Source organism: Rhineura floridana, chromosome 9 (assembly GCF_030035675.1).
Source record: "Rhineura floridana isolate rRhiFlo1 chromosome 9, rRhiFlo1.hap2, whole genome shotgun sequence".
NCBI lineage: Eukaryota > Metazoa > Chordata > Lepidosauria > Squamata > Rhineuridae > Rhineura > Rhineura floridana.
Genome location: NC_084488.1, coordinates 61,585,778 through 61,611,986, shown reverse-complemented (window position 1 = coordinate 61,611,986; position 26,209 = coordinate 61,585,778). Strand labels below are relative to the sequence as shown.

Here is a 26,209-nt window from a genome sequence, read left to right as displayed (position 1 = left end):
CAAGATTGTGGGTCCAAGTACACAGAAAATTCCTAAATTAGATGTTCTGTTAGATTTTATGGATGAAATCTTCTTCAGTTATGAAGCTACCCTGCACAGCACTTGATCTGTACATCACCATTACTGTATGTGGATAGGGGGCTGTGCGCACTTCTTTTCTCATTATGGCCTCCTCTTTTGCTGGACCACAGCTGATAGCACAACTTATTACCATGCAGCCAGCAGGAGAGGTTCTAGCACAGCTCATAAAGTTGGTCAGTTTCAGGTAGAGGCAGAAGGTAGGAACTATGAAGGTAGAACCTAGATAATAGCAATTCCTTCTGGATTACCTTAGGAATGTTGCTAAATGTGGATTCCTGTCTGGATATCTTTCATGTTATAAATGACATTCTTTAAGACATTTTCCATCATTAAGTACCTCAGCCTGTTGTGAGCTTATACCTCCTGTGGCTAATTGTCAGACATAAGGTGGAAGACAAGAAAGAAGGGATTGGGCCTCATTTGGTTAAGGGCAGTTGTTATCCTGTCTTTCAGGAGAGTAAGGTTTTTGCGTATCTATCTGTTGCTCAGCAGAGACTTTTCAGAGAAGGATTCTTTCTTTTCACCTTTTGGTTGTTCCCACCAGCCAGGCCAGGTTAGAACAGGAAGGAAGAAGGGAAAACAGCAAGGGCAGAGGCATCAGTAGAATGGTGTGTGTGTCACAGTCATATACACCTTGGTGATTACTGCCACACAGTATACATCGGACTTCTATGATAAGTAACTTTCTCAGGATACAGCAATCTGGTACTAACTAGCATGTGCTGCGAATATACCATTGAAAATGACTAACTGCCAAGTGTAGCTTAAATGACATGGTTATTGTGATACTATATGCTCAAATAATGAAATGTAAAAGTCTTGTATGCTTTGTAAACTCCTCTTGGGAAGGGTTATACATTTGGTTATATTGTTTCTCAGAACAATTTAAAAAATGAGCATGTGCTGCAATGATTGTGTCTCGCAGTGTTGGTCACAGGCTTTCTGTTTCTTTCTTGGCACAATTCAGAATTCTGGGTTTTACCTTTAAAATCTTAAATGGTCCGAGCCAGGGTATTCAGGGTGGGGGTTAGGGAACTGCTTTCTCCCATATGAAACTACAAATGAGTTGCAGGTTGAATTCTCAGTGTCTTTTCCAACTCTGAACTTTCTTACTTCTCAGCCTCACTTCTTAGCTCCTTTTTAGGTGTCAGGTGAAAATGGCAAACGGAATTCATTATAAACAAGTGTAAAGTTATGCATACATATCTACACATCTTAATTTCACATATGAGCTCACAAGGTCTGAACTGGTGGTGACTGACCAGGAATGAGACCTTGGGGTCATAATGGATAGCTTGATGAAGATGCCAACCCAGTGTGTGGCAGTTGTGAAAAAGGCAAATTCCATACTAGGGATCATTAGGAAGGGTATTGAAAATAAAACTGCTGATATCATAATGCTGCTACAGAAATCTATGGTGTGGCTGTATTTGGGATACTGTGTACAGTTCCGGTCACCTCATTTCAAAAATAATATTGTAGAGCTGGAACAAGATCAGAAAAGGGCAACCAGAATGATAAGGGAGTGACTCCTCTATGAGGAAAGGTTGCAGCATTTGGGGCTTTTTAGTTTAGAGAAAAGGCAAGTAAGAGGTGATATGATATACGTGTATAAAAATGATGCATGGCATGGAGAAAGTGGATAGAGAAAAGTTTTTCTCTCATAATACTAATAATACTTGTGACCATCCTATGAAGTTGAGTGTTGGAATACTCAGGACAGACGAAAGAAAGTACTTCACGCAGCACATAGTTAAACTATGGAATTTGCTCCCACAAGAAGCAGTGATGGCCACCAACTTGGGTGGCTTAAAAGAGGCTTAGACAAGTTCATGGAGGATTAGGCTATCAATAGCTACTAGCCATGATCGCTATGCTCTGCCTCTATAGTTGGAGGCAGTATGCTTCCAAATACCAGTTGCTGGAACTTTCAGGAGGGGAGAGTGCTCTTTGCACTCTGGTCCTGCTTGTGGGTTTGGGGCAACTGGTTGGCCTCTGTGAGAACAGGATGCTGGACTAGATGGGCCATTGGCCTGATCCAGCAAACTGTTCTTATGTTCCCTGAAACCATTGGTGGATCATTACTATTAGTTTTAGTTGCCTTGCTGCAGTGCTACTGCTTGTCCATTTGACACTGGATTTTTATATTATAGCTGATTTCTGTTTTGTTTTGGAATTTGATGTTTGCTGCTGTGGACACTAATGTAATGGAAACATGGGATGTATGTTTTTAAACAAACATAAAATACATGGATGACCAGTGACACAATATCCCAGGCTATGTGAGTGCTTCAATCACACACTGAGGGCATAACTACACTTTACATTAACAATTTGTTAGAAATTATGTCCAGGATGTTTTGAAATAAAAAACGGGAAGGTGATTATCACTGGTGCCATGGTGCATAGGGAGGTGTGATTTAAGCCTTCCAACCCCTCCTGTGTTCCCAGTAAAAATCCCCCTCCCCCATGTGGCAATTAGCATTAGGAAAAATTATGTCATTGGGGGTTCCCCCCTACATTCTAGTTGCCAATGGGGGGGTTGTACCAAGATAGCAGTTGATGATCACTTGGGGGCCTTCCTGCCTGGTATTTCATTTCAAAACAGTCAGGACATGATTGCTAATTATGTTGTTAAAGTAACATGTAAGTTAGTCCTTCAGAGATGTGAAACTGCATAATAGGGAAGTGGCTTTTGCAGCAGGTGTATACAAATTGGGACTCTCTTTTAGGCTGGGGAAAAGTAATTAGCCTGCAAACTGTGGCTTCCTTGATGAAGCTAAGCTTCCACAATCAGTTAGGGGAATCCCTAAGACTTGGTAGAAACATCCATATGTTTGCTATACATTCTACTATACAAAAACCAAAAGAACTCAGGAATTTTTCTATGTTCACTGGAGGAAACCCCCTGAAGCAAAGTGATTTTTAAAAATATATAGAATGAACCATTTCTCTTGACAAATAGTGGATGCATTTTAAAAAGGAAAATTAATATATATTATATAATATATATTAATATATATATATATATGAACGTAATGAAAAGCAAAGTTTTGTGTTCATTAGAGGATGATGGTATGCATATGTCCTACTGATTTAATTGGAATATTTTTATGCAAGTCTAGTTTACTTAAATATGAATTAGGTCTTACAACATTTCTAAGTACCTTATTGTATGACTACCCCTGTACTTATTTCTATTCTTCTGCATTTTAAAAATCACATATGCATTTGAAATACCTTTAACAAAAGCTTTGATACAAATACATGTAATAATAAAATAATAACCAAGAAATATGTAACAATACTAAGCAATTCTGCATTGAATAAAAACAATCCATATTCTAATATATCTTGGAACAAAACAATACTTGCTTTTTCATGCTTTCCTCTTCCCTTCCCCCATTTTGGGTGTTTCTGATGAATTTTCTTCCACTTTAAAAAAAGAAAGAAAACCTAAGCACCACCTTTCCCAGGATTCTCTCTTTCCATGTTGTTGTTATTGTTGTGTGCCTCCAAGTCGACTATGACTTATGGCGACCCTATGAATCAGCGACCTCCAAGAGCATCTGTCATGAACCACCCAGTTCAGATCTTACAAGTTCAGGTCTGTGATTTCCTTTATGGAATCAATCCATCTCTTATTTGGCCTTCCTCTTTTTCTACTCCCTTCTGTTTTTCCCAGCATTATTATCTTTTCTAGTGAACCATGTCTTCTCATTATGTGTCCAAAGAATGACAACCTCAGTTTCATCATTTTAGCTTCTAATGATAGTTCTGGTTTAATTTGTTCTAACACCCAGTTATTTGTCTTTTTTTTGCAGTCCATGGTATTCAGGGTTATCTGAACGGTATTAGTTAAATCTCTGAATGCTGAATTTAAATAACAACAAACTAGCAGTTATCCATGATCTAAGAAAGGGAGACACTGCTTGTTCAAGAGAGCAATGGAACTTGGTGTTGGGAGCCTGCCTACCTACTTCTGTGCTCTGGAGCATGTATCTGGCTTTAATATTGTGGAGTTTACTGATCAGGGGTACAGAACCTCAAGTAGGGTTAAATGTGACACTCCAGATCTCTCCATCTGCCCCTACAGACTCTTGTCATTGGCCTTGCTCATGCTCTCCTCAAGTGGCTTTGCCTGGGTGGAATGCGCCTTTGAACTACAATAATGAAGGGGTGTCTGTTTATGTAAGTATATGCACATCTGACTCCTGTACCTCTGGTATGTAGCCTTTTGCACAAAGGTAAGAGTCACAACCATAGCTCTGCCGATTTTTGCCTCTGGCCCTACCCACCCACTTATAGATGAATAAGAGGCTATGGGAGGAGATGGAAAGAGAAAAGGGGGCAATTCTACTCAAGACAAAACTACAGAAAGAAAGACAAGCCTCAAGTTGGGAGTAAATAGGCTGATTTCTAGAATGGAAATCAAATGAAATGTGGCATGTTTAAGTAAAAGAGTTATTTTACTAGACTTAATTGGATCTGCTTTTCTCTCTCATATTTTCTGTCCAGTCCTGTTTCTGCTCTTTCAGTGTAACCACATTGGCTGGTGTGAAGATGGAAACACTGAAAGATCCCCTTTTAAGAATATTTCATTCTTAAATGGACTAATGCTGTCCAAGTGTAACCTGTTGGAATGATACTTGTTTGCTGTGTTTTTTTTAAATGTACCCATCAGCTTTGCTGACATACTAGTTTATACACATTCTGAAAATTATAGGATTTATTAGTTAGATCTGTAGGAGGTATTATTGTTTCAGTTTTTATATGAGTTTTGATCCTGTGTGAAACTAGAATAATGAACAGCCAGGGACTTATTTTACTGCAGAACTGCTGTCATAAAGCATTGCCTCTAATGTGTTATTTGCACTTGGTATTTGCATTCTAGAGCTGTTACACTAAACAGCCAGTAAGTTTCTTTTAATTCAATGGCATTAGCCTGCAAGTAGTTAATGCATCAACTAGGGAGAATGTTTCTTTACATGCATGCCACACATGTTCCCAAACAAGTCCCCCTGTGCTTGTACATTTATAGGCCCCATGTTCATAGAGATAAGAAACAGCCAACATGTTATCTGGAGTCAGTTAAAATCTGGATACATTGTTTTGCCTTAGTTTGTTGTAGCAAAAACAATAGATTGTGTTATGTTTCCCTTAAGAAGGCAGAAACGTTTGTGGACTAGATGCACCCTGTCTTTAAGATGCCACAAGAAGACCCTATATTGTGTTGCGCTCTAACAGAATAATGTAAGGAGGCCTCACGCAGTCAAACCCAAAGTCCATCTAATTCAGAACCTTTCTTCCTACAGTTCACAGCTACATGCCTTAGAAGAGCCACTGCATTCCAATTCAGAAAGCCGGTGCTACAATAGTGGTTAAAGTGCTGGACTAATTAAGGCCTTAGACTCGAGACTCAGGATGCAATACACACTTATCTGGGAGTAAGTCCCATTGAACCCAAGGAGCTTATTTTTGAGTAGACGTATATTGGATTGCAGACGCAGCCACGACTGGGTGATCTCAGACTAGTGTCTCTCTCTCAGCCTAACCTTATTTCATAGGATGATTGTGCGTATAAAATGGTTGGGAAAGGGTGGAGAACTTTTTAAGGTTTATAATCCAAGCCACCCTGAGGTCGTTGGAGGGAAAATATAATACACAAACAATCACAAATGTTCTGGACAAATAAATTCAGCTTTTGCAGAGGATAACGGTTGGCAGAAATGTCTTCCCTCTCCCCCAACACAGCTTGCGAAAACTGCGCTGGGGGGCTTAGTCTCCTTTTGCAGCGCAGCGGTCCTTCACTAAGGGGCTTAAAGCCGTGCCCCCCCTCTGCCTACGGAGGGCCTCGCCCCTCTTACGGGCCCCGCCGTTCTCCTTGTGCATCGGCCTGGCTTGCCTTCCATGCGCTCTGCAAGTGCTCTGGGGAAGAGCCGCCGCTGCCGCCTCCTGCGGGCGGAGCCCAGCGAGGAGGGGAAGGCTGCATTCTCATTGACAATGTTCCACCCTGTGCAGCGCGGCGTTCTCTTCCTCCCTATCTCTGTCGCACACACGCGCAGAGCGCAGGGAGGCGGCGGCCGCCACCACAGCAACAGCTGTACCTCCGCCAGCCAGCTCAGAGCCTGAGCAGCGAAGCCAGGCAAGCGAGCAGCCAGCCAGCAGCCGCAGCATGACGGGGCTGCGCTACCCGCTGCAAAGCAGCTACTGCCGCACAGTCACGGCCATGAACCTCCTGCTTGGCGTCTTTCAGGTCCTCGTGCCCTGCTTTCGCCCGGGAGAAGCGCAGGGCCAAGGTAAGGATGAACGGCTTGGGGAGAAAACAAAGCCAGCCTTTTTCTAAGGGAGCGGGCTTTGCAGATGTAGGAAGCGGCAGTGCCGAGGTGAACCTTTTTGTTGTTTGGGTGGTGGAAGCGTGAGTTTCTGAAGGGGAAAGCTGAGGGAACCCGCAAACAGCTCCCTGGCCGTGGGCAACAGCGGCTGGCCAAGAGCCGTTTCTCTGCCCTCCCTTTGTGCTGCGAGAGGAGCAGCGCAGCTCTGTGTTGCCGTCTTAATGGTTCCCAGCCCTGCTGAGGCGAGAGGAGAAGACCGAGCACTGTTCCTCTTCCTGCCTCATCTTGAGAGCTCCCTTTCCTCTGTCGTTCGTTTCGTGTCTTCTTTCTTTTAACAGTGCGCTCGTTTTGGCTGCGAAGGGCGGCTGCGACCTTGTGACAGGGTAGTAAATAAAGCGGATAGAAGAACGGGCAACGTTCGCACAATGCGGGGTTCCTTCCATTGTCCTTTCCTCCCTGGCGTGGTGGTGCTCTCTCCCTCCCGTGTAACAGGCTGCACGGGCTCGTAGTGCCGAAGAGGAGATGCGGGCCCCGTCTGCAGCCTTCCCTAGCCACCGCTTGGAGGAGGAGGAGGCGGCCTTGTTAGGACTCGGCCCTATTCTGATCTTTACCCTCGCCTGTAAAAATTGGCTCCAAGCGCACCTTTTGTGCGCCCGGTCTGCCTTCCTCCTTTCTTTCATATGTGACCTGCTGCAGCAGTAGAAGCGTTTGAATATGGAAGCGTCTCTTTTCTTACCTCAGGGACTAAACAAAACAAAGCCCGACCGCCTGCGCACAGCTCTTACTGAGAAAGGCCCATTAGCCAAGGGGAGGCTCTCCACCAGCTCACAACGTTTGCTTGGTGAGCAAATCGTCTCTTGCCCTCGATTGAAATTGCGGTTGGCCATTGAACGGGCTTTTTTTGTTTTTGTTTCGTTTTCTCCTAGGAATTGATCCTGTCCCCAACGTGGTGGAGTTGTGGCAAGCTGAGGAAGGGGAGCTCCTGATGCCTGCTCAGGTAAGGAAATCTAGAGGGAGAGATGCAAGCAAGTAGGACATTGAGAAAGGGCATAAAGGGGGGAAGTCATCTGGCCTTTAACTGGCCAGAGCTGGAGTTTGCCCTCCCCAGCAGTGCCCCCTTCCATCCTAATCTGTTTGTCCTTTTGCAACCTCTTTCTCTATATAATTTAGTGAATTATGGTGACTTTGGATTTGGAGATGGGCATAAGTGGTCATTAAGGGAAGCAGCTCTTTTACCTCACCTTGCAAGGATTTTGGCAGCAGATGCAGTTATTACTTCATTATGATTCTGAAAGGGAAATTATGTAGGCATCAAGTAGCATGTAGTGCTCCTGGGAGACTCTTTGAAGTCCAACTGCAGCTGATATTTGTAAGACAAACCTAGCTATACAAAGATAATACATAAAAGCACAATTGAAAGCAGTACAAAATAATTATTGAAGTGACTGGCTAGTCAGAATATTTTAAACAGTTGTATAGGCCTGTCAGCAAGGCCTGTCAAGAGACACCTGAAAGTCAAAAGCAAAATGAATGACCTCAGTTTCATTAATATTGAATGTTTCTAAATGAAATACTCTTTAATTTCTTTAAACTTAAAAAAAACATTAATTGGTAGGTTGTATGAGGGTAGGGGAGAATTGGCAGTATCTTTTAAAATATTTTAGTTATAGTTACGATTTTTTGAAAATCTAAATAGCTGTAAACTGTTTTTTAATGGTTTGTCTAGAGCTGTACCCAAGGCAATATTAGTAAACTTAGTTTTGGGAGAAATGTATGATTGTACATGGCATTGGCAAAGTGAGATTTTTGCAATAATATTAGTACGTTGGTCTAGTAAAGCCTTGTCAAGCGATTAGTAGGCTGGTCTAGTAAAGTAGGTATGAGAAACCTTTGCAGCCCCTCCCCAGAAGTTCCTGAACTACGACTCCCATAATCCCTGGCCACTGACCATGCTTGCTGAGCCTCATGGGGGTTGTAGTTCAGCCACATCTGGAGAGCCAAAGGTTCTCTACACCTGTAGCCTATGTCTGCTGAGTACACACATATAGGATTGTGCTGCTCCACAGTGACTTCCAGGGAGGGTGCATATTTCCTGAGGCTGATGCAGCCAGTTAACCACAGCCGGAAGTTATGTGCAGGAGCATCTTGGACTGGGAGAGGAATGTTAACTTAACCATTTCCCCTAGTAATGCTCTATGCTACCATCACTGCACTCAAGCTAGGACCCACCCCTGCCATCTGTGTGGAAGATCCTCCTTTGAACTAATAAAACATATGCTGCAGAACATTCATTTTGCTCTGACTTCTAGTGAAGGCTATATTACCTGAGGTACTGCGGGTGGTAGGTCAACTCTGAAGATTTGCCCCTCTGTACATTGCCTCTTAATGTAACATACAGGGTTGAAGGCACTATTCTCTTTCATACTGAGTGGGTTGATACAAGTCCCTTGCATTTTCCTTGTGAAAGGGGAATATCCTAGGGCAGGGGCAGCCAACTTGGTGCTCTCTAGAGCACAGCTATAGCATGGGGAACTGGAGAAGATCTGCCCTGTGAGTATCTGAGCATCTGGGTGCTTACTTGCTCCTCTGGGTTGCTGTCTCTTGAGACAGCTGAAGTCCCTGGTAAGTGCTGCAAGGACTGGGAACCCCTGCCTGACACTGAATCCAGAGAGAGGCTGCAGTCAATCTTGCAGCCTCTTGCATCAGCTCCTGACTGGGTCAGGGGGCATAAAAGCTTGGCTGCCCTTGGGTGGCAGGTCTGCCGCTCATGGGGGTCACCCCTTGGGGAGTCCTGAGGGCGAGAGTGCTACCCTCTTCTATTTTTTTAACCAATCTAGGGGAAATTGGTAGTGGGGAGGGCGTATGGCGCATGTGTGGTTCCTGCACAGGGTGAGAATCTGTGCAGTGAAACAGTCACCAGATGCCTTCAGAGTGAGAGTCTGCAACTGGCAGAAGGCTGGCCCTCCCTGGGTTGAGACGGGGGGGAGTAGATGTTCCCTGTGTGAAAGATATTGAGTGGTTCTGACTGTTCCCAATTCTCGCAGAGGTTTACTGGGATAATTGGTTCAAGTATTTTTTGTTGGTGGGCTCTTGTTGGGTTCATACTAGGTATTTAGGAGGGGTCTTAGTAAGGAGGAACATGGGTGATGCCACCCCAATTTCAGTGATCACGGGTAGAGGGAGGTATAGCCATGCAGAGGTGGTGAAGTACCATAGAAGATGAAGGCAAGGCTACCTACGCCTTGTTCCTCGCTCCCACTCCTCTCCTGGATGGGTTCCTTGTTGCTCATCTGCTGTGCCCCCTGGCCTGTGTGTGTTGTTGTTTAACACCAGATTGGTACCCAATAAGACCACACTCATCCATTATTTGATCGTGGATGAAGGAATGGGGGGGGGAGGAGTTGCTGTGGTCTACAGAACTATCATCTCTATCACCAGGAAACCACTCTGTGTTGGAGATGGCTTTGAGGGCGTGCACCTGGTGTGAGGCCAAGGAGACAGTAAACTAGGGTTGCTGCTGGTGTACTGCCCACCCTGCTGCCCAGCAGCTACTCTAACAAATCTGGTGGAGGCCATCTCGGCTGTGGTATTGGAGGAGCCCAGAACGATAGTGCTGGATGATTTCAATGTCCATGCTGAGGCTGCCTCTGGTGTTCTAGCTCAGGACTTCATGGCCTCCATAATGACCATGGGGCTGTCTCAAGTAGTCACCGGCCCAATGCATAGGGCAGGGCACACTTTCAACTTGGTTTTTGATCCAGATGGAGGAGGGGGTGGATGTCACCCCATTGTCATGGTCAGACCACTTCCTAGTGAAGTTTAGACTTATGGCTCCAATCCTTCCCTGTAGGAGTGGTGGACAGATTAAGATGATCCATGCCTGGAGACTAATGGAATCCACTGGATTCCTGAATGCCCTGGGCGAGTTCCCAGTAGATAGAGCAGATGACCCGGTTGAAGCCCTTGTCACACTGTGAAACAGCGATATGGTTGCCCTTGAGCACCTCCTCCGACATTATGGAGCCCAGTTTGCACCTTGGTACACCAGTGAACTAAGGGCAATGAAACAGGCTGGACGACAGCTAGAGCACAAGTGGTGAAAGACGTGCTGTGAGGCTGATTGGGCACAAGTAAAACATAACCATGCCTACTGTGTGGTGGCGAGGGCGACAAAGAAGGCCCACGTCTCTGCCACCATTGCATCCTCAAGTAGCCGTCCAGTGGAGCTTTTCTGTATCGTCAGGGGTCTGCTGACATCATCTCCAGGAAATGGAGTTTTAGACTCTTCAGAGACCCACTGTGAATTGTTTGCAAGGCACTTTGAGGGTAAAGTTGCTTGCCTCCATAGCCATTTTGATGTCCCATCCACATTTAGTTCCCAGTGAGGTGTCCAGTGCAATGTCTGCTGCAACTTCTTGGGACCGGTTTCAGTTGATGTGGCCTGATGTGGACAAGGTGCTTGCGACAGTGCGGCCAGCAACAGGTCCCCTTGACCCTTGCCCTTCTTGGCTCATTAAAACTTGCTGAGGGGGTTTGACTGAGCGGAACCAGGATGTGTTCAATGCATCATTGCGGCAGGGAGTGGTTCCAGCCGCCCTGAAAGAAGTAGTGATCTGACTGCTCCTGAAGAAGCCCACCCTGGACCCCCTGGTTTGTGACAACTACCTACCAGTCGCAAATACCCCCTTCTTAGGGAAGGTGATTGAGAGGGTTGTGGTGCAGCAATTGCAAATACTCTTGGATGAAACAGATTGTCTTGGCCCATCCCATTCTGGGTCCAGACCTGGTTATGGGACTGAACCTGCCTTGGCCCTGATGGATGACTTTTATCGGGAGAAGGACAGGGGGAGTGCAACCCTGTTATTCATACTTGATCTCTTGACAGCTTTTGATACTGTTGACGATGGTATCCTTCTGGGCCGACTTGGTGAGATGGGTGTTGGAGGCACTGTTTTACAGTGGTTCTGATCCTGTCTCCAGGGTCGTTCTCAGAGAATAGCATTCAGTGATTGTCTTTTGGCCCCCTGGCAGTTGTGCTGTAGGGTACCGCAGGGTACCATACTGTGCCCCATGCTGTTTAACAACTATATGAAGCACTTGGGAGTGGTCATCAGGAGATATGGGATGAGGTGTCAGCAGTATGCTGGCAATACCCAGCTCTGTTTCTCTGTAACATTTGAATCTGGAGACGCTGTGCAAGCCCTGGACCATTGCCTGGACTCAGTTATGGGCTGAATGAGGGCCAGTAAACTGAGTCTGAATCCTAGCAAGACAGAGATGCTGTGGGTTGGTGGTTCCCAAGTTCGGATAATTGGTCAGTTGCCTGCTTTGGATGGGGTCATACTCCCTTTGAAAGAGCAGGTCCATAGTCTGGGGGTGCTCCTGGATCCATGTTTGTCACTAGAGGCCCAGGTGACCTCAGTGGCTAGGAGTGCCTTTTACCAGCTTCGGCTGGTAAGACAGCTGTGGCCATTTCTGGATTGGGATAGCCTGTCCACTGTTGTCCATGCACTGGTAACCTCCATGCTGGATTACTGTAATGTGCTTTATGTGGGGCTACTCTTGAGGTTGGTCCGGAAGCTGCTGCTGGTGCAAAATGGTGCAGCGAGACTGCTCACTGGGGCAGGGTACTACCAGCATGTCACTCTGCTGCTGAATGAATTGCACTGGCTACTTACTAGGTACCGGGCTAAGTTCAAGGTTCTAGTTTTGGTGTACGGAGCCCTACACAGCTTGGGACCAGGATACCTGTAAGATTGTCGTACCCCTTACATACCCAGTCGATCACTGTGCTCTGTAGGTAAGGGCCTCTTGCAGATGCATCTTATCAGGAACATAGGAACAACACAGGAAACAGACCTTTAGTGTAGTGGCACCTCCCCTGTGGAATTCCCTCCCCTTAAATGTTAGACAGGCTCCATCTCCGTTATCTTTTCAGTGTCTAGTTAGTACCTTCCTCTTTCAACAAGCCTTTAAAGTAGAGGCCATATCCCAGTCTGTGTCTATTCTTTTTAATATGTTTTTAAACCTTTTTTTAAAAGTTAAAAGATAAAAGTTAAAAAAGTTAAAAGTTAAATGTTAAAAAGTTTAAAGTTTAACAGTTAAAGAGGAAAGCACAAAAGCAGACTACAGCCGAACGTCAAAAAGATGAAATGACAACAGATGATTTATGTAACCTTAAAGTTGACGACGAGGACATTGAACTTGTCAAGGATTATCAATACTTTGGCACAGTCATTAACCAAAATGGAGACAATAGTCAAGAAATCAGAAGAAGGCTAGGACTGGGGAGGACTGCTATGAGAGAACTAGAAAAGGTCCTCAAATGCAAAGATGTATCACTGAACACCAAAGTCAGGGTCATTCAGACCATGGTATTCCCGATCTCTATGTATGGATGTGAAAGTTGCACAGTGAAAAAAGCAGATACAATAGGGGCCCGCTTTACAGCGTTCCGTTTTCCGGCATTCCGCTGATGCGGCGGCTTTCAATTAGGGGAAATTCCCCGTTTTAAAGCTGATTTTGTGATTTTGCGGCATTTTGCAGCATTTTTGCGCGACGCGACCCATTATAGTCAGCAGGTTCCGCTTTATGGCGGGGGCCTGGTCCCTATCCCACCATATAAGCGGGGCCCTACTGTAGGAGAAAAATCAACTCATTTGAAATGTGGTGTTGGAGGAGAGCTTTGCGCATACCATGGACTGCGAAAAAGACAAATAATTGGGTGTTAGAACAAATTAAACCAGAACTGTTACTAGAAGCGAAAATGGTGAAACTGAGGTTATCATACAGTAGGGCCCCACTTTATGGCACTTCTCTTTACAGCGATTCGCTAATACAGCGGTCTCAATTAGACGCAATTAGACTAAAGCCCCACTCATATGGCACTTGTTCCGCTATTACAGCAGTTTTCTGGTACCGTGCACTATTCTATTCAATGAGTTCCGCTTTACAGTGGTTTTTGCTTTACAGTGGGTGTCCAGAACGTAACCCGCCATATGAGTGGGGCCCTACTGTACTTTGGACACATAATAAGAAATGATTCACTAGAGAAGACAATAATGCTGGGAAAAACAGAAGGGAGTAGAGAAAGAGGAAGGCCAAACAAGAGATGGATTGATTCCATAAAGGAAGCCACAGACCTGAACTTACAAGATCTGAACAGGGTGGATCATGACAGATGCTATTGGAGGTCACTAGGGTGGTTCATGACAGATTTTTTGGAGGTTGCTGATTCATAGGGTCGCCATAAGTCGTAATCGACTTGAAGGCACATAACAACAGCAACAAAACCATTTTTAAAAAGGATGTTTTGTTTTAATATATTTAAATATATTTAAATATTTTATGATGTTTTACAGTGTTTTTAGTGCTTTTGTTTGCTGTCCTGGGCTCCTACTGGGACGGAGGGTGGGATATAAATCTGATGATGGATGGATGGATGTTGTTGGCCACTAGATCCCATCAGCCTCAGCCAGCATGGCCAATGTTTAGGGATGAAGGGGTTGTTGTCCAACATCTGGAGGGCACAATATTGACTACTGCTGTCTAGGGGGTCCCTTATGAAGAAGGGAGATGATAGCTCAGGATAGGAGAGTGTGCTGCAGAGTATCTGGAGTCCCAATGTGTTCAGTTTATTCTAGAACTTCACTTGAGATGTGTGGGTGGGGTGGAATGAATTAATTGTATGAAGCATGAACTTTTATTGCTACTGTACTTATTTCCTTATTTTGTCTTGTAGTTATATTTATTTTATTGCACTTGTTATATCTTAATCTGCAGCTGTTCTTGGGATAGTATTGTTTTTGGGATATATGCGTAGAAGGGTTTATTACTATTTTGATGTCAATAGTCTTATATTTTATATGATAGATTCTATCTGGGATCCTGCTGGGAGGAAGGGCAGGATATAAATCAAATGATAAATATGTTTTTGTGTTGTATTTCAGCTGTTACTGAACTGTTGTTTTTTTCTTGTGTATATTAGTATTATGACACCAATTTACATAGCTGATTTGAGTATTAGTTGGAAAAGAAAAGCAGAATGTAAAAATTAAATGAAATTATGGTGGTTTGATTGTCTGATTTGTTAACTGTGGTTTACTCTATGTGAAAGCGGAAAGTTTCACACCTGCTTGCATGCGGAGGAGGAAGGAAGGGTTTTTTGTTTTCATGCTTGAGGCTCACTGTGGTTTGTTCACAATAATTTAAACTAGTCTTCACCAACCTAGCATCCTCCAGATGTTTTGTACTACAACTGCCATCACCTCTCACCTCTAGGGAACCAGGCTGGAGAAGGCTGATCTAAACTGTAGTTGTCATGGTAGTTAGGGATGCAGCAGGTTATTACATATAATTTGTATTACTTATAATTGGTAAGTGTGCCCTGATCTTTGTTTCACCCCAGTGCCCCCCCTCGTTACTTCCTTCTTGTCTGACTTCCTGAAGATGAACAACAGTTGTACATTGCAAGCTGGATTGACCTCTGTTTCACCCCTCCCCAGTATCTTGAAGCTAGACAGGTCACTGCATCAGTTTCACAGGCAAAGACCTATAAATGTAAAATTTGGTTGTATGCTGAGTGTCTTCAATTGGAGTTAGCTCGTTTTGTTTCCTGAAATCTGTGCTGCATTTTCTGACACTGATAGGAGGACAACTTTTTCTCTAACTTTAGATTTCCTGACAACGATTGCCTTTTAATTTGGAAAGTCTGCTGCATAAAATATATGATTTGACATGATAGGGCAAATTTAGAAGTTAGAACCAACATTTTCTTTATTTCATGGTCACAATTTCATATTCCATGTGTTTTGTTAATAAATCTGATCATTTTGTTAATTACATTGGTGTAATCTGATCCAAATGGATTCTGAACAGCTCAGTTTTTTGCACTCCTAGCCAGCTTCTGTTAAATGTGGTGCTGATGTTATCAAGGGGAGTTAGGTGAACAGAGATTGACAACTGGCAGAGGGGTGACTTGGTGAGCTGCTGAGGCTGTTCCCCTTTCAGTACTTCAATTTTATTGACTCAGTAGATGAGGTCAGTTCATGATTCCTTATTATTTTGGGATTGCTTAAGTCCTGGTGGTAAAGCTTGGGCAATTAGATATGCACAAGTGGAGATCGACAATAAAATGCTGTAGTGTGGAGTGCTTCCATTCCAAGCTGGACCACTCCATTCCATTCTTCCTGCCCTGGTGTTCCCTTTTTTAAAAAAACAAAAACCCAAACCCATAGCTGCTCAGCATTCTGTATCCACAGAGCAAGCTCAAGTCTTCATTTGCCTATTTTAGGTTCATTTAGGATGTGTGTGGCTAATGCATCAAATCCCAGCTGCATTCAGTTATTTGATGATTTTGGTCAGCTCCTTGTTCTGTCCCTGGAGGCATTTTTAGATAACCTTTCAGTGTGAACCAGGAGCAGACTCATCCAGACAATGAGATGGTTCTTTCTACCCCTTTTGCATGCATGTGTGCCTTTTCCTTCCTTTCCAGCCATGCCATTCCCTCTGCCACCCAGTTGTCAGTTTTTCTCATTCACTTACATTTTGTGCCATTGCATTATTTTGGAGTTTTGGTTTTTTGCCCTCTTTGGATTTTTTCCAGAAGATAATTTTTGCATAAATGCAAATATTGTTTCTTTTATGCCAATTTAGGAAAATATTCTTTCATTCTTAACAAAAGATATTCTTTCCCCTTCTCTACCAAGGACCTTCTCCAAAGTATTAGATGAGGCAAGTTCTTCCCTCAGTCTCTTATATTACTTCACTATTAAAAATTTCAGTGGATGAATTCCTACTCTTTTTTTTTTTTTTTGGCAGACATGCTAGTATCAAAATAGAATCAAACTCATTTGGACCTTTCACTGTTGACAGTTCTAAAAAGCAGCACTGAATTGATGACATGTCTTTATAGTTATTTGCTATAGCTGCTATGAGAGAGCTAGAAGTGGATTCCAAACAGGAGAGTTGTGTTGATCTGTATTTGGCTACTTCTTAAAATGCCTTTATAAGGAAGGAGTTCAGTTTTAGATGCATATCATTTTATTTTTCCCTGTGGCTTGTAATTTTTTGTTCAGCTTGTTTGTACTTTTAATACCAAGTTATTAACAAAATATTTTAATAGGCTCAAAAGTGAGCTGAGGGTTAAATTCTTATTTGCAAAATACCCGGCTGCCACAGTTCTTATTTTAAGAGAACTGGTGGAACTTCAGTCATTGTTGCATGGCTTTGTAATGCCATATTCTTAAGAAGTAGAGATAAAGGAAATATAGGTGCATATTTGGGTGGATAGAATATAATGCAAACATGATCAAATAAAATCTATCGCATGGGATAAGGCAGTTCAAGAATGTCTCTGTTGAAATAATGTTGTTGGGCTCGCCCAGATTATACCTATTTTAGTCATTTGCAGTTTGAAAAGAAAATAATAATAATAAATAATAATAAATTTAATTTCTTCGTCGCCTATCTGGCCAATGGCCACTCTAGGCGACTTACAAAATTGTTAAAATACAATTGATAAAATACAGTAATACAATATAAAAACAATACATCTGCAGCAACAATATTAAAACTGGGCAGGAGGCATTTCAGTTATAACAATTAACCCTCCCCGGATACCCCGAACGCCTGCTGAAAGAGCCAGGTCTTTAAGGCTTTCCGAAACACATTTAGGGAAGAGGCATGCCGGAGATCTTGTGGGAGGGAGTTCCAAAGAGTGGGGACCGCCACTGAGAATGCCCTCTCTCTTGTACCCAACTTAGGTTTACCAGGTCACATGGAAATGGTCCTCATTGCACCAGGCAATGTGTGAGTGACCATATTGTTAGCCTCTATTAGGGTATGAAGTTGTGAGAATAAGTCCTCATATCCACTGAGAATTTGTCCATAAATTTTGGATGTACCCATGTGTGCCTGTGTTTATCTGAATTTATTTGTATGCCCTCAGCTGTATGAAGAATATTCTCCAATGAGGCCCAGCCCATTTAGTGTACAGGTTTCAGCTGATGTTTTAGGGAAGGTTTTGGGAAAGGGCTACAGTAAGGCCTCGCTTATACGGCGGGTTCCGTTCTGGACCCCCGCCATAAAGCGGAACCCATAGACTACAATGGGGCCGTTGCGCAAAAATGACTCCAAAACGTCGCAAAAGAGCAAAAATCTGCTTTAAAATAGAAAACGGAAGCCGCCGCATTAGCGGAATGCCGGGAAGCGAAGCGCCGGGAAGCGGGGCCCTACTGTATAGCTTAACGGTAGAGTATCTGCTTTGCATGCAGAAGGTACCAGGATCAATCCCTGGTGTCTCCTTGCAGGGCTGGGAATGTCCCCTGTGTGAAACCCTGGAGAGCTGCTGCCAGTCAGAGTAGACAGTACTGAGCTAGATAGACAGATGACTCGGTATAAGGTAGCGTCATACATTCCTATGGAAGTAGGAATGACTTTATGGCAATGACTGTATTTGATGCCCCTTCTCAGCTAACTGTACCTCATGATATCCAGGGTTCACAAAACCTGAGTTATACTTTGCTATGTTTAAATACAAGCCATCAAAATGCATATAAAAGCGACCACAAATAGCCCAAAAAACCCTGTATGTGTTTTTGTGGGAGCATTGGTTGATCTGTCTTTAAAGGGATGGTATTTCCTCTTTTAGTACTACTTGTGGACAAAGATTAAAGTGGAGTAGCTGTAAAGGCATGAAAAATGCATTTTTGTCCCAATTGGTAAACTTCCACAGACACTTAATTACTGTAGACTTTTCTCAAAGTTCTTGGAATAAGACTGACATGAAATATACACCTATAATTTGATACTAATGAAAAAGAAACCAAGAGATATTGTGGATAAAGCCAAGCTTGAAAATATAAAGCAGCAGCAATAACAGCAGCTGATCCAAACATGAACACTGGCCCAGATACATGCAGAAATTGGGGCAGACAGAGGGTGTCTGCTGATTAGAGCTCTGCCTTTAATTTTGCTTGTTTCATGAAGCAGTATATCCAGATAAGGTTAATCACTAGCTTGTGTAGGACTGCCGATGAAACTTTCCTTCATTTGTATTTTGACAACACATTGTCATATCTTTAGGTGTATTATTTATAACTAGAAAATTTGAAGAAGTGCTGTTGATGGTTGAAAATAACCCCAAATATGAAGTCTGCATAGCTGAATATGGTTATAGAATTAAAAACCTAGAAGGGGTCTGAAGGTCATTTTAGTCTTTGTTAAACCACACTTATACTACAATTAAACTCGCTTACAGATTAACCTAAACTATCCTGATAATATGCCACAAGCAGAGACCAGGTGCTACAAAGTACTTTGTTCTATGTTTCCCCATAGCTAAAGGATTAAAGAAATGGTTTATGAGGGGAATCTGTGTAGTTCAGCTGAGCAAGCCTAGCAAATGTTTGTAGTGGAAGGCAAGATTCTAGAGGCAGTCGTCAATGAACCTGGGAGCAAGAACAGAGATGTAAAATTTCCAGAAATTTTGAAGCCATGGGAAAAGAAACTTAATTTCCCAATTTTCTTCCAAGAACTTATTCTTTTTAGCACATTTTACAGACTGAGAGTCACTTTGTTATTTTAGGAACATAAAAAAAGTTTTATGTATAACTTGGACTATCCATAAAATTATCATATTTGGTATATTAAAAGTACAGTTTATTCAGACAATAATAAAACATTGAAATTACTTTTTGAAGCGACTTCCGGGAAGGGTGACTTAGCCTGTGCCTGCTTTTGAGACGGGCTCCTGCCTCAAAAGAAGCTTATTCAGATATATCAGTCAGTTTTTTCTTTTTTTTTTGACTGATTAAACTTCTCCCGGGTAGGGAGAAACGAAGAGATTAACCTCAAAGCCTATTTTTGTTGGGACGACCAGATCTCATTAATTTATGGGACGAGGTCCAGCCGACGAAGGTGGGACGGATTTTCAACAGCAAGCTCTATCTGTTAAAGCGAACGTTCATCTTACCTTCTAAGAGAGAACGCACTAACAGGCAAGCACCCTTCTTTCTATATTTTTCTTTTACTTGACTTAAATTGTTGCTGTTTAAAAGAGATTTGCCAGATTGATCGGTTTTTGACATCTCACTGGGGAGCCATAACTTCTCTCTGCTACGCACTAATTAATAGCTTATCTCTGTTTTTGTTGCAAAAAGCTGTCCTGGATTTGCATTCTAAAGATATACACAGAAGAGGGATTTCTATTCCAGATTTTTATTTTGAAAAATATTATACTGTTTTGAGACTACTCTCTTTTTGGTCTATTTTATTTTGACGAATCTGTTTCTTGACGATTGCCATTAATTGTTTCGATCCTGGGAACTGCATTTTGTTTACTTAACTATTGGAGAGATAAGGCTGTCTGCTCTGTTTATACTGTGATGTCACCAAGTTTGGAGTATTAACCCAATTGTTGCTGAAATAAGAAGTGGTTTTCCTATATTTTTCTTTTAAAATGGCAATTAAGAAAGTGGCTGAGAATCTGGAAATAACTATGTTTCAGAAAATAATGGATGAGATTGAGATAACGAAAATTGAATTGAGTAAAATGAAGCAGGAGATTAAAGATATAAGGGTCCCTGTGAGAGAGGAGACCCTGGAAGGGGTCCCTGTGAGAGAGGAGACCCCGGAGATTGGAACAGGGGTCCCTGTGAGAGAGGAGACCCTGGAGACTGGAATAGGGGTCCCTGTGAGAGAGGAGATCCCGGAGATTGGAACAAATGTGGAACAGGAACAAGATTTGGAGTCTATGGACTTTAGAAATAAAATTTATTGTTTGGAACTCAATGTTATCTCTGAAGAAATTAATGAAGATTCTAGAGATAAAGTTATCAATGGCATGGATAATCTTCTGGACTGGAATGATGTGATGGAGCCCAATATAGAGAAAATCTATGGAATTAACTGCAGCCATGTGACAATGGAAAAACTTTTAAGAGATGACCCAGTGTATTTTGAAAAAAAGAACAGAGATATGATTTTACAGCAGTATTTCAGCAACCTATTCAGAATGGATGGCAAGAAAATATTTGGGATAGAGGTAATTCCCATCAGACTCTTACTATATGACTATGGCTTTGACAGCAAGATTATTATGGAATACTGATAATGGAAGATTGGATATTGAAATTACTGGACTTAACAAGACTACTGAAGATGGAAGATGGAAAATGGAACTAATAGAGATAATAGAACAATGGCTACTGAAATTACTGAACCTAACAGATTCTGATGTGATGGATTAATTGAAATGTTTATTTTGACTATGGTTATGACAATAAGATTATCATAATTAGTAATGAGATGGATTAATCGATATGCTTATCTGGAAAAAAAAATTGATAGATATATTTCTTAAAGAATTGAAACCTCTCTTTGACTTTTTGTGGAAAGAATAAAGTAATGTTTATGAGATTTGATGATTAAGTAAGATAACTACTGGAGGAAAGTGATTTTATAATATGACTTAAGAGACAGGATTGTTATATATTATAGACTTATAACTGATTTGATCTTTGACAAATGGGAAGTCAATATTTTACTCTTTATTTTTTATTTTTCTTTTTTTTTCTTTTTTTCTTTTTGTTTAACTATTTTTGATTTTGTTTTTTGTCTTTGAATGTTTTATGATTTTGTCTTGTATGTTTTATGAAAATCTGAATAAAAATTATTGAAAAAAAAAAAAAAAAAGAAATTACTTTTTGAAGCATACATAATGCACCAATCTCTATAGAAAGAGCTGAGCAAATAGGGGGTGGGGGAACCAAGTCTCAATGAATACTACATGAAATTTAATTAGTCTAATTTTCTCCATCAGTATCAGTTTCTGTGTCTATGTTGCTCTGTATTTTCTTCCACTCCCAGTCCTTTGAGGCCTAGTCAAGAGGACAGAAACAGATCACCAACTATGCCATCAAGAGGAATCTCACAGGCAAAAAAGCAAAGAATCCTCCTTCCTTCTCTCAGTGGCAGTGCCTCTTAGAAAAAGAAATGCATCTTGTTCTTGCAGTTGAGAGTTGTGTTCTCAGTGTACACAGGACTTGCTAATCCTCAGTGTACAGGAATTGTAATGATTTGATATGGTACATAGTCTTATTTAACTCTTCCTGTTACTTGGCTTTTGAAATAATTTTCAGGGTGTAAATGTATCAACACCTTGTCTTAAACATTTTATTCATCAGTCTAAAAGAAAATATTTCATAACCACAATTTTCCATTTTTTGGGGGGAAAACAAAATAAAGGCTTTGGGGAAAAACAGACCTCCCTGTTTTTACTGTTTTTTTTTTTCATTTTTCCCCCCAGGACGTCATATCTCTTAAGCAAGAATATAGCCAACTCTAAGGCGCACTCCTGTTTCTCACTCAAGAGAGAATTGGGAGATCCACACATAATTTACGCATATCCATTTAGATTCCAAAATTGCGACTCAGGATTCACCACTTTCAATGAGTCACTGAGATGCCTGCAATGGACTTTGAGGATATTGGTTTCCCAGGGTCAGAACATATGAATGGAATGCCAGTTCCCATCTTGTATGAAGCTGTGATTTCCAGGACTCTCCCAGGAGTCTTCAAGCAGCTATAAATTTCTGCTGACACATAGTCTGTTACCCACTTTTTAAAAAATATGACTGATGCTTTTATCCCTGGTATTTTACATTATGTTAATAAGAAAAGTCATTTTGGATGCCTGTGACTGCAGAGTAGTGGGCAACATTGATTTATAAGTGATTTTTCCAACGTTATCTAGGCTGTACAGTGGTAGGTTCACATATTAGACTAATTCTAAATAGATAGGGAAATCAGAGGTCTGAAATGATGTCATATGTCAAACAACATTAGTTTGTGCATGTTGCAATTTATAAGATCCTATTTTTTTTAAAAAAATCAAGAATCTCAATGAGCGCACATTTACAAATACATGTGTTCATATAGGTACACTTATAAAAGTAGCTAGTGTTGGTCAAAGCTCCATATTGAAAGTAGAGATGATGGTGCAACTGGATCAGCTGCTATCTAAACTTTTGAATGTTTTCTCATATTACTTGCTAGACACATGGGGATGGGTTAGAGGTGGAAATGCAAGAATTACAGTATATGTGTTTGACCTATGAACTGTGGTATCATTTTATATTTGGGCCTTTCTTCTGAGCAAAGCTTGTATTTTGGGAGGCTGTGGTGGTTTGTCTGTATGAGAACTCAGATGGAGCAAAACGTATGGGTGCTTACTGTATAATTAAAGTGGGTAGTGGCTTTGAACTTGTACATGTTTTCTCTGGATGCCAAATAAAAATTCATTTTGTCCAAGTTCTTGATTGACAGAGTGCAACATTCAGCTAGATTTGTGTCATTCTGACCCTTAAGGTAACTCGATGTTAGCTAGTTTCAAATAAACCTTTTTCATTAGAACTACTATCTAGGTGTTCACAGCTTATAGCCACAACCAGCTTGTGGAGTTCTCTAAAGGCTGTGTTTGAAGCTTCATATGGAAGAAATAAGGCACAGCTATCCATGCTGCCTTCTTAAAATAGCCTGACTGCTTTTACTTTCAGTAGCGATGCATGTTTCCTTTCACAACTTGACCTCTTTTTCAAAGAAAAAAATGTTGCTTATGCTCTGGATAGGTGAATGAATTTAATTTAACAAAAATATTATTTGTTTGCTTAACATTATTGTTAAAGTAATGAACCTGAACAAACAGAGAGGCAGAGCTTTCCAAACGAAAGGAAGCCAGCGTAATTTATGCTGGAGTAAATTGTGCGAGCGTAATTTACCCCTATTCCAAACTCCTTTCAGGAGTGGGGCTAAGCTTGGCAGAGGGAAAACAAGCCTTTCAAAGAGAATTTAACTCTCACCACTCTGTTTGCCAGTGTAATGTCTGCTGGGTTACTAGGTTATGTGATTGAAGTGAATGGAGTTTGGAATAGAGGACATCTGCCCCTGCCTCGCCATGCCACTGACCCTTTCCTACAATGCCTGTTTTAGGGGAACTTGCCTGGGCTTAGCTGAGAATTTACACCTCCAGCTGAAGTGGATGAGAGGCTTCAGCAAGTGTAGCCTCTGTTGAGCTCTGGCTCATCTGGAGATCCACCAGTTCCATACTCCACTCATCCCAGGACGTCTTGGGTTTGGATTGCTCCCTATGTCCAATTTCCTCAACTATACTGTATTCATTAGAATCCATTCTTAAATTTGTGGTGTTTGCTGATAACTCACTGCTTAGCAAAAGTAAAGGGGTCTGATTCAAACATCTTTTAGTACTGAGAGTCCCGTTTTACAAAGTGTCATCAAACAGTTCTAGGATTGCTAAGATACAAGTGTATGCTGGAAACTTATATTTGTTGCTGAAAACCTTTCATGGTATTTTCTCTGTTCACTAGGCTGAATCAGATGAGGATGTGGAAGAACATCCACAAGAGCAGAGGTAAGCAATGTTAAGATAAAAAGAAGTATCTTAGATGATATAGCAGTAAATCACTTTTGCATTATTCCCTACGGTAACAGCTAAGTGAAGTTGATTACCTTGAATAATTTAATTTATGTTGCTTGCTTACCTGAGATATTAAGTTTAGCAGCTAACACATTTTGCTTTTGTATAAACTTTGACCGTATGTTCTTACTCCAAGTGACGCTTCATGGGAAATTTCTTATAAAGGAAATAACTTCAATAGAGCTGTTTATAAGTTTTGACATTCACATTGCACTGCTGTCATTTTGAGTTTTATAAAACACACAGCCCAGTAATTGGTAAGTGTGCATAGGATTGCAGTCTTAAATGCTGTGCTAGAGTGGCTTACCTATAGGAGGGTTAATATAAAGAGATATATTCTTATTGTGATATACTGAATAATAGAATTGACTTGCCATTTTGCAGTTAGCTACAGTACCTAATGAAGACCCTTTCTCCCTTGTTGCCCCATGTGTTTGAAACTGTCTCCCAGAACATCTACATCATGCTATCTCATTTCAGATCCTTCCTTAAAACCCATCTTTGATGTGAAGCCTTTGGCAAAACCTCCAGTTCCCATCTGCTGTTGCAGCTCAGTCTGTTACTAAGACTGAGCGTATATAACATGTTACTTCCTATTTCTGTATTGTCTCCTTCCTAGGAGCAAGGATCTGTCATGGAAGAGGGAGGCTATCAATGGCTAGTAGCCATGATGACTATGTAGAACCTCCAGTGTCAGAGGCATATGTCTGTGAATAACAGTTGCCAGGAATTGCAAGTGGGAAGAGTGCTGATCTGCTCACATTCTTGTGGGTTTTCCATTTGCATCCGGTCAGCCAACATGAGGACAGAATGCTGGACTGCAGGGTTTTTTTATTTGATCTGTCACATGCTATGAAAAAACACCATTCACAGTGATGGTCAGATCTGATGGGACACTTTTGGTGACCCCTCATCCCCCTGAGGTTCAGTCAGCCTTTGTTAGGTTGAGCTGTTGTGGCAGGCCCTGCCTGTGGGAACTCCTTGCCAACAGAAGTCATCCCTGCTTCCCCACCCCCTTTTTTTTAAAACTGTACTGTCTACCTGGCCCCAGTGCAAAACTGCTAGATTTTTTTTTAGGCAGGCCTTTGGCATTTGAATTTTTTTAACAACCAAGTTATTGATATGTTACTGATGTTTTTACTAATGGCGTTTGTTATATTTTTTATGTTGTAAACTGCCTTACAATATTTCCTATGAAAGTGCAGCTTATAAATATTTAAATAAATAAATGATGCTATATAAATAATAAAATAAGCTTCTTAGGCAGTGCTCATTATTCATGAGCTATAAGTTTAACTTTTTTAAATGTTGAACTATCTGGACCTCCTTGAATATAATAGTTTTTCTTTTCAGAGAATCCATAATGACCGAAGTACAATGCAGAAGAGAGAGAGGAGTCTTTCTGGTGTTTCTTTTATTTAGGACTGAGTTCAGGTTTCCTTGTTTGTGCATATTTCAGTCTTATTATCTGAAAGTGTGAGCAATTCTTTCTACCTTCCTCTTGCCAGCAAACAATTAATGCCTAGAGCAGATGGTAATTGCACTGCTCCTTGTATTCCTGCCAGATAAAAGCAGAATTTTCTTTTCAGCAGAGGAAGTTCTGAAATTTGTATTACTTCATTTACTTTTCTGAATGTTACCTTCTCAAAGTGGAATCTACTTGACATTTCATTGGCAATTTTCAGGCCTTTTGGTAATGTAAATAAGTGTCCCATGTTGCAGCTGCATGCTGTTCCAACAGCTCTCCTGTTCCAGGACATGCATCTCAGACCAGGGATAGCTTTTGCCATTAGCTAGTACATATATTTTTAATTCACTTATAATTTGCAGTTTAAGAATGTACCTATAGCCAACAGATATTTCTATCAAACTTTGAAAACCAGGGAAATTGGGCAGCTATAGTGAATGCACCAGGGGAGCAGGTGACCTGACCTCTGCTCTGAGATATTGTACTGCCCTACAAATTTGTCAAAATGCAAACACAATTTGGGTTGGTCTTTCACAGTCCAATCCACTTTCTGTGTAGCTTGGAAGAATTTGGAAGAATCACACTGACCAATAAAAAAGCTTTGAAATTAATAAAAATGAATTTGACACAGATTTCTAGAATGAATAATGAGCGAAATATAATTTTCTAAGTTAGATTCTCTGTAGAAACAGTAGTAACGCAGGAAATAAGCAAAGTAAGAACACCACCAACAAACATACAAAAAATGTAATTCTTTATCTTTAGAAATGCAGTTCTGATTGCAGGTTTTATATGCTATGTTTGCCTTGAACCCGTCAACAATCGGGCAGC

At 41.5% G+C, this 26,209-nt stretch overlaps 1 protein-coding gene across 8 annotated transcripts in view; it reads left to right on the top strand.

Moving 5' to 3' along the window:
- The first annotated feature begins 6,047 nt into the window (after positions 1–6,047).
- The window catches only part of TMEM131L (transmembrane 131 like), a 111,215-nt gene continuing 91,053 nt past the window's right edge, over positions 6,048–26,209 (top strand). For 3 of the 8 annotated variants that reach the window (XM_061584566.1, XM_061584565.1, XM_061584562.1), the window contains exons 1-3: positions 6,851–7,257; positions 7,343–7,413; positions 23,801–23,844. In XM_061584566.1, coding sequence (XP_061440550.1) covers positions 7,131–7,257; positions 7,343–7,413; positions 23,801–23,844 — 242 coding nt within the window. In that variant the 5' untranslated portion in view covers positions 6,851–7,130. Of the gene's footprint in view, positions 6,381–6,846; positions 7,258–7,342; positions 7,414–23,800; positions 23,845–26,209 lie in introns of those variants that run through there. The other 5 variants (XM_061584564.1, XM_061584559.1, XM_061584560.1 and 2 more) reach the window with 4 other exon arrangements.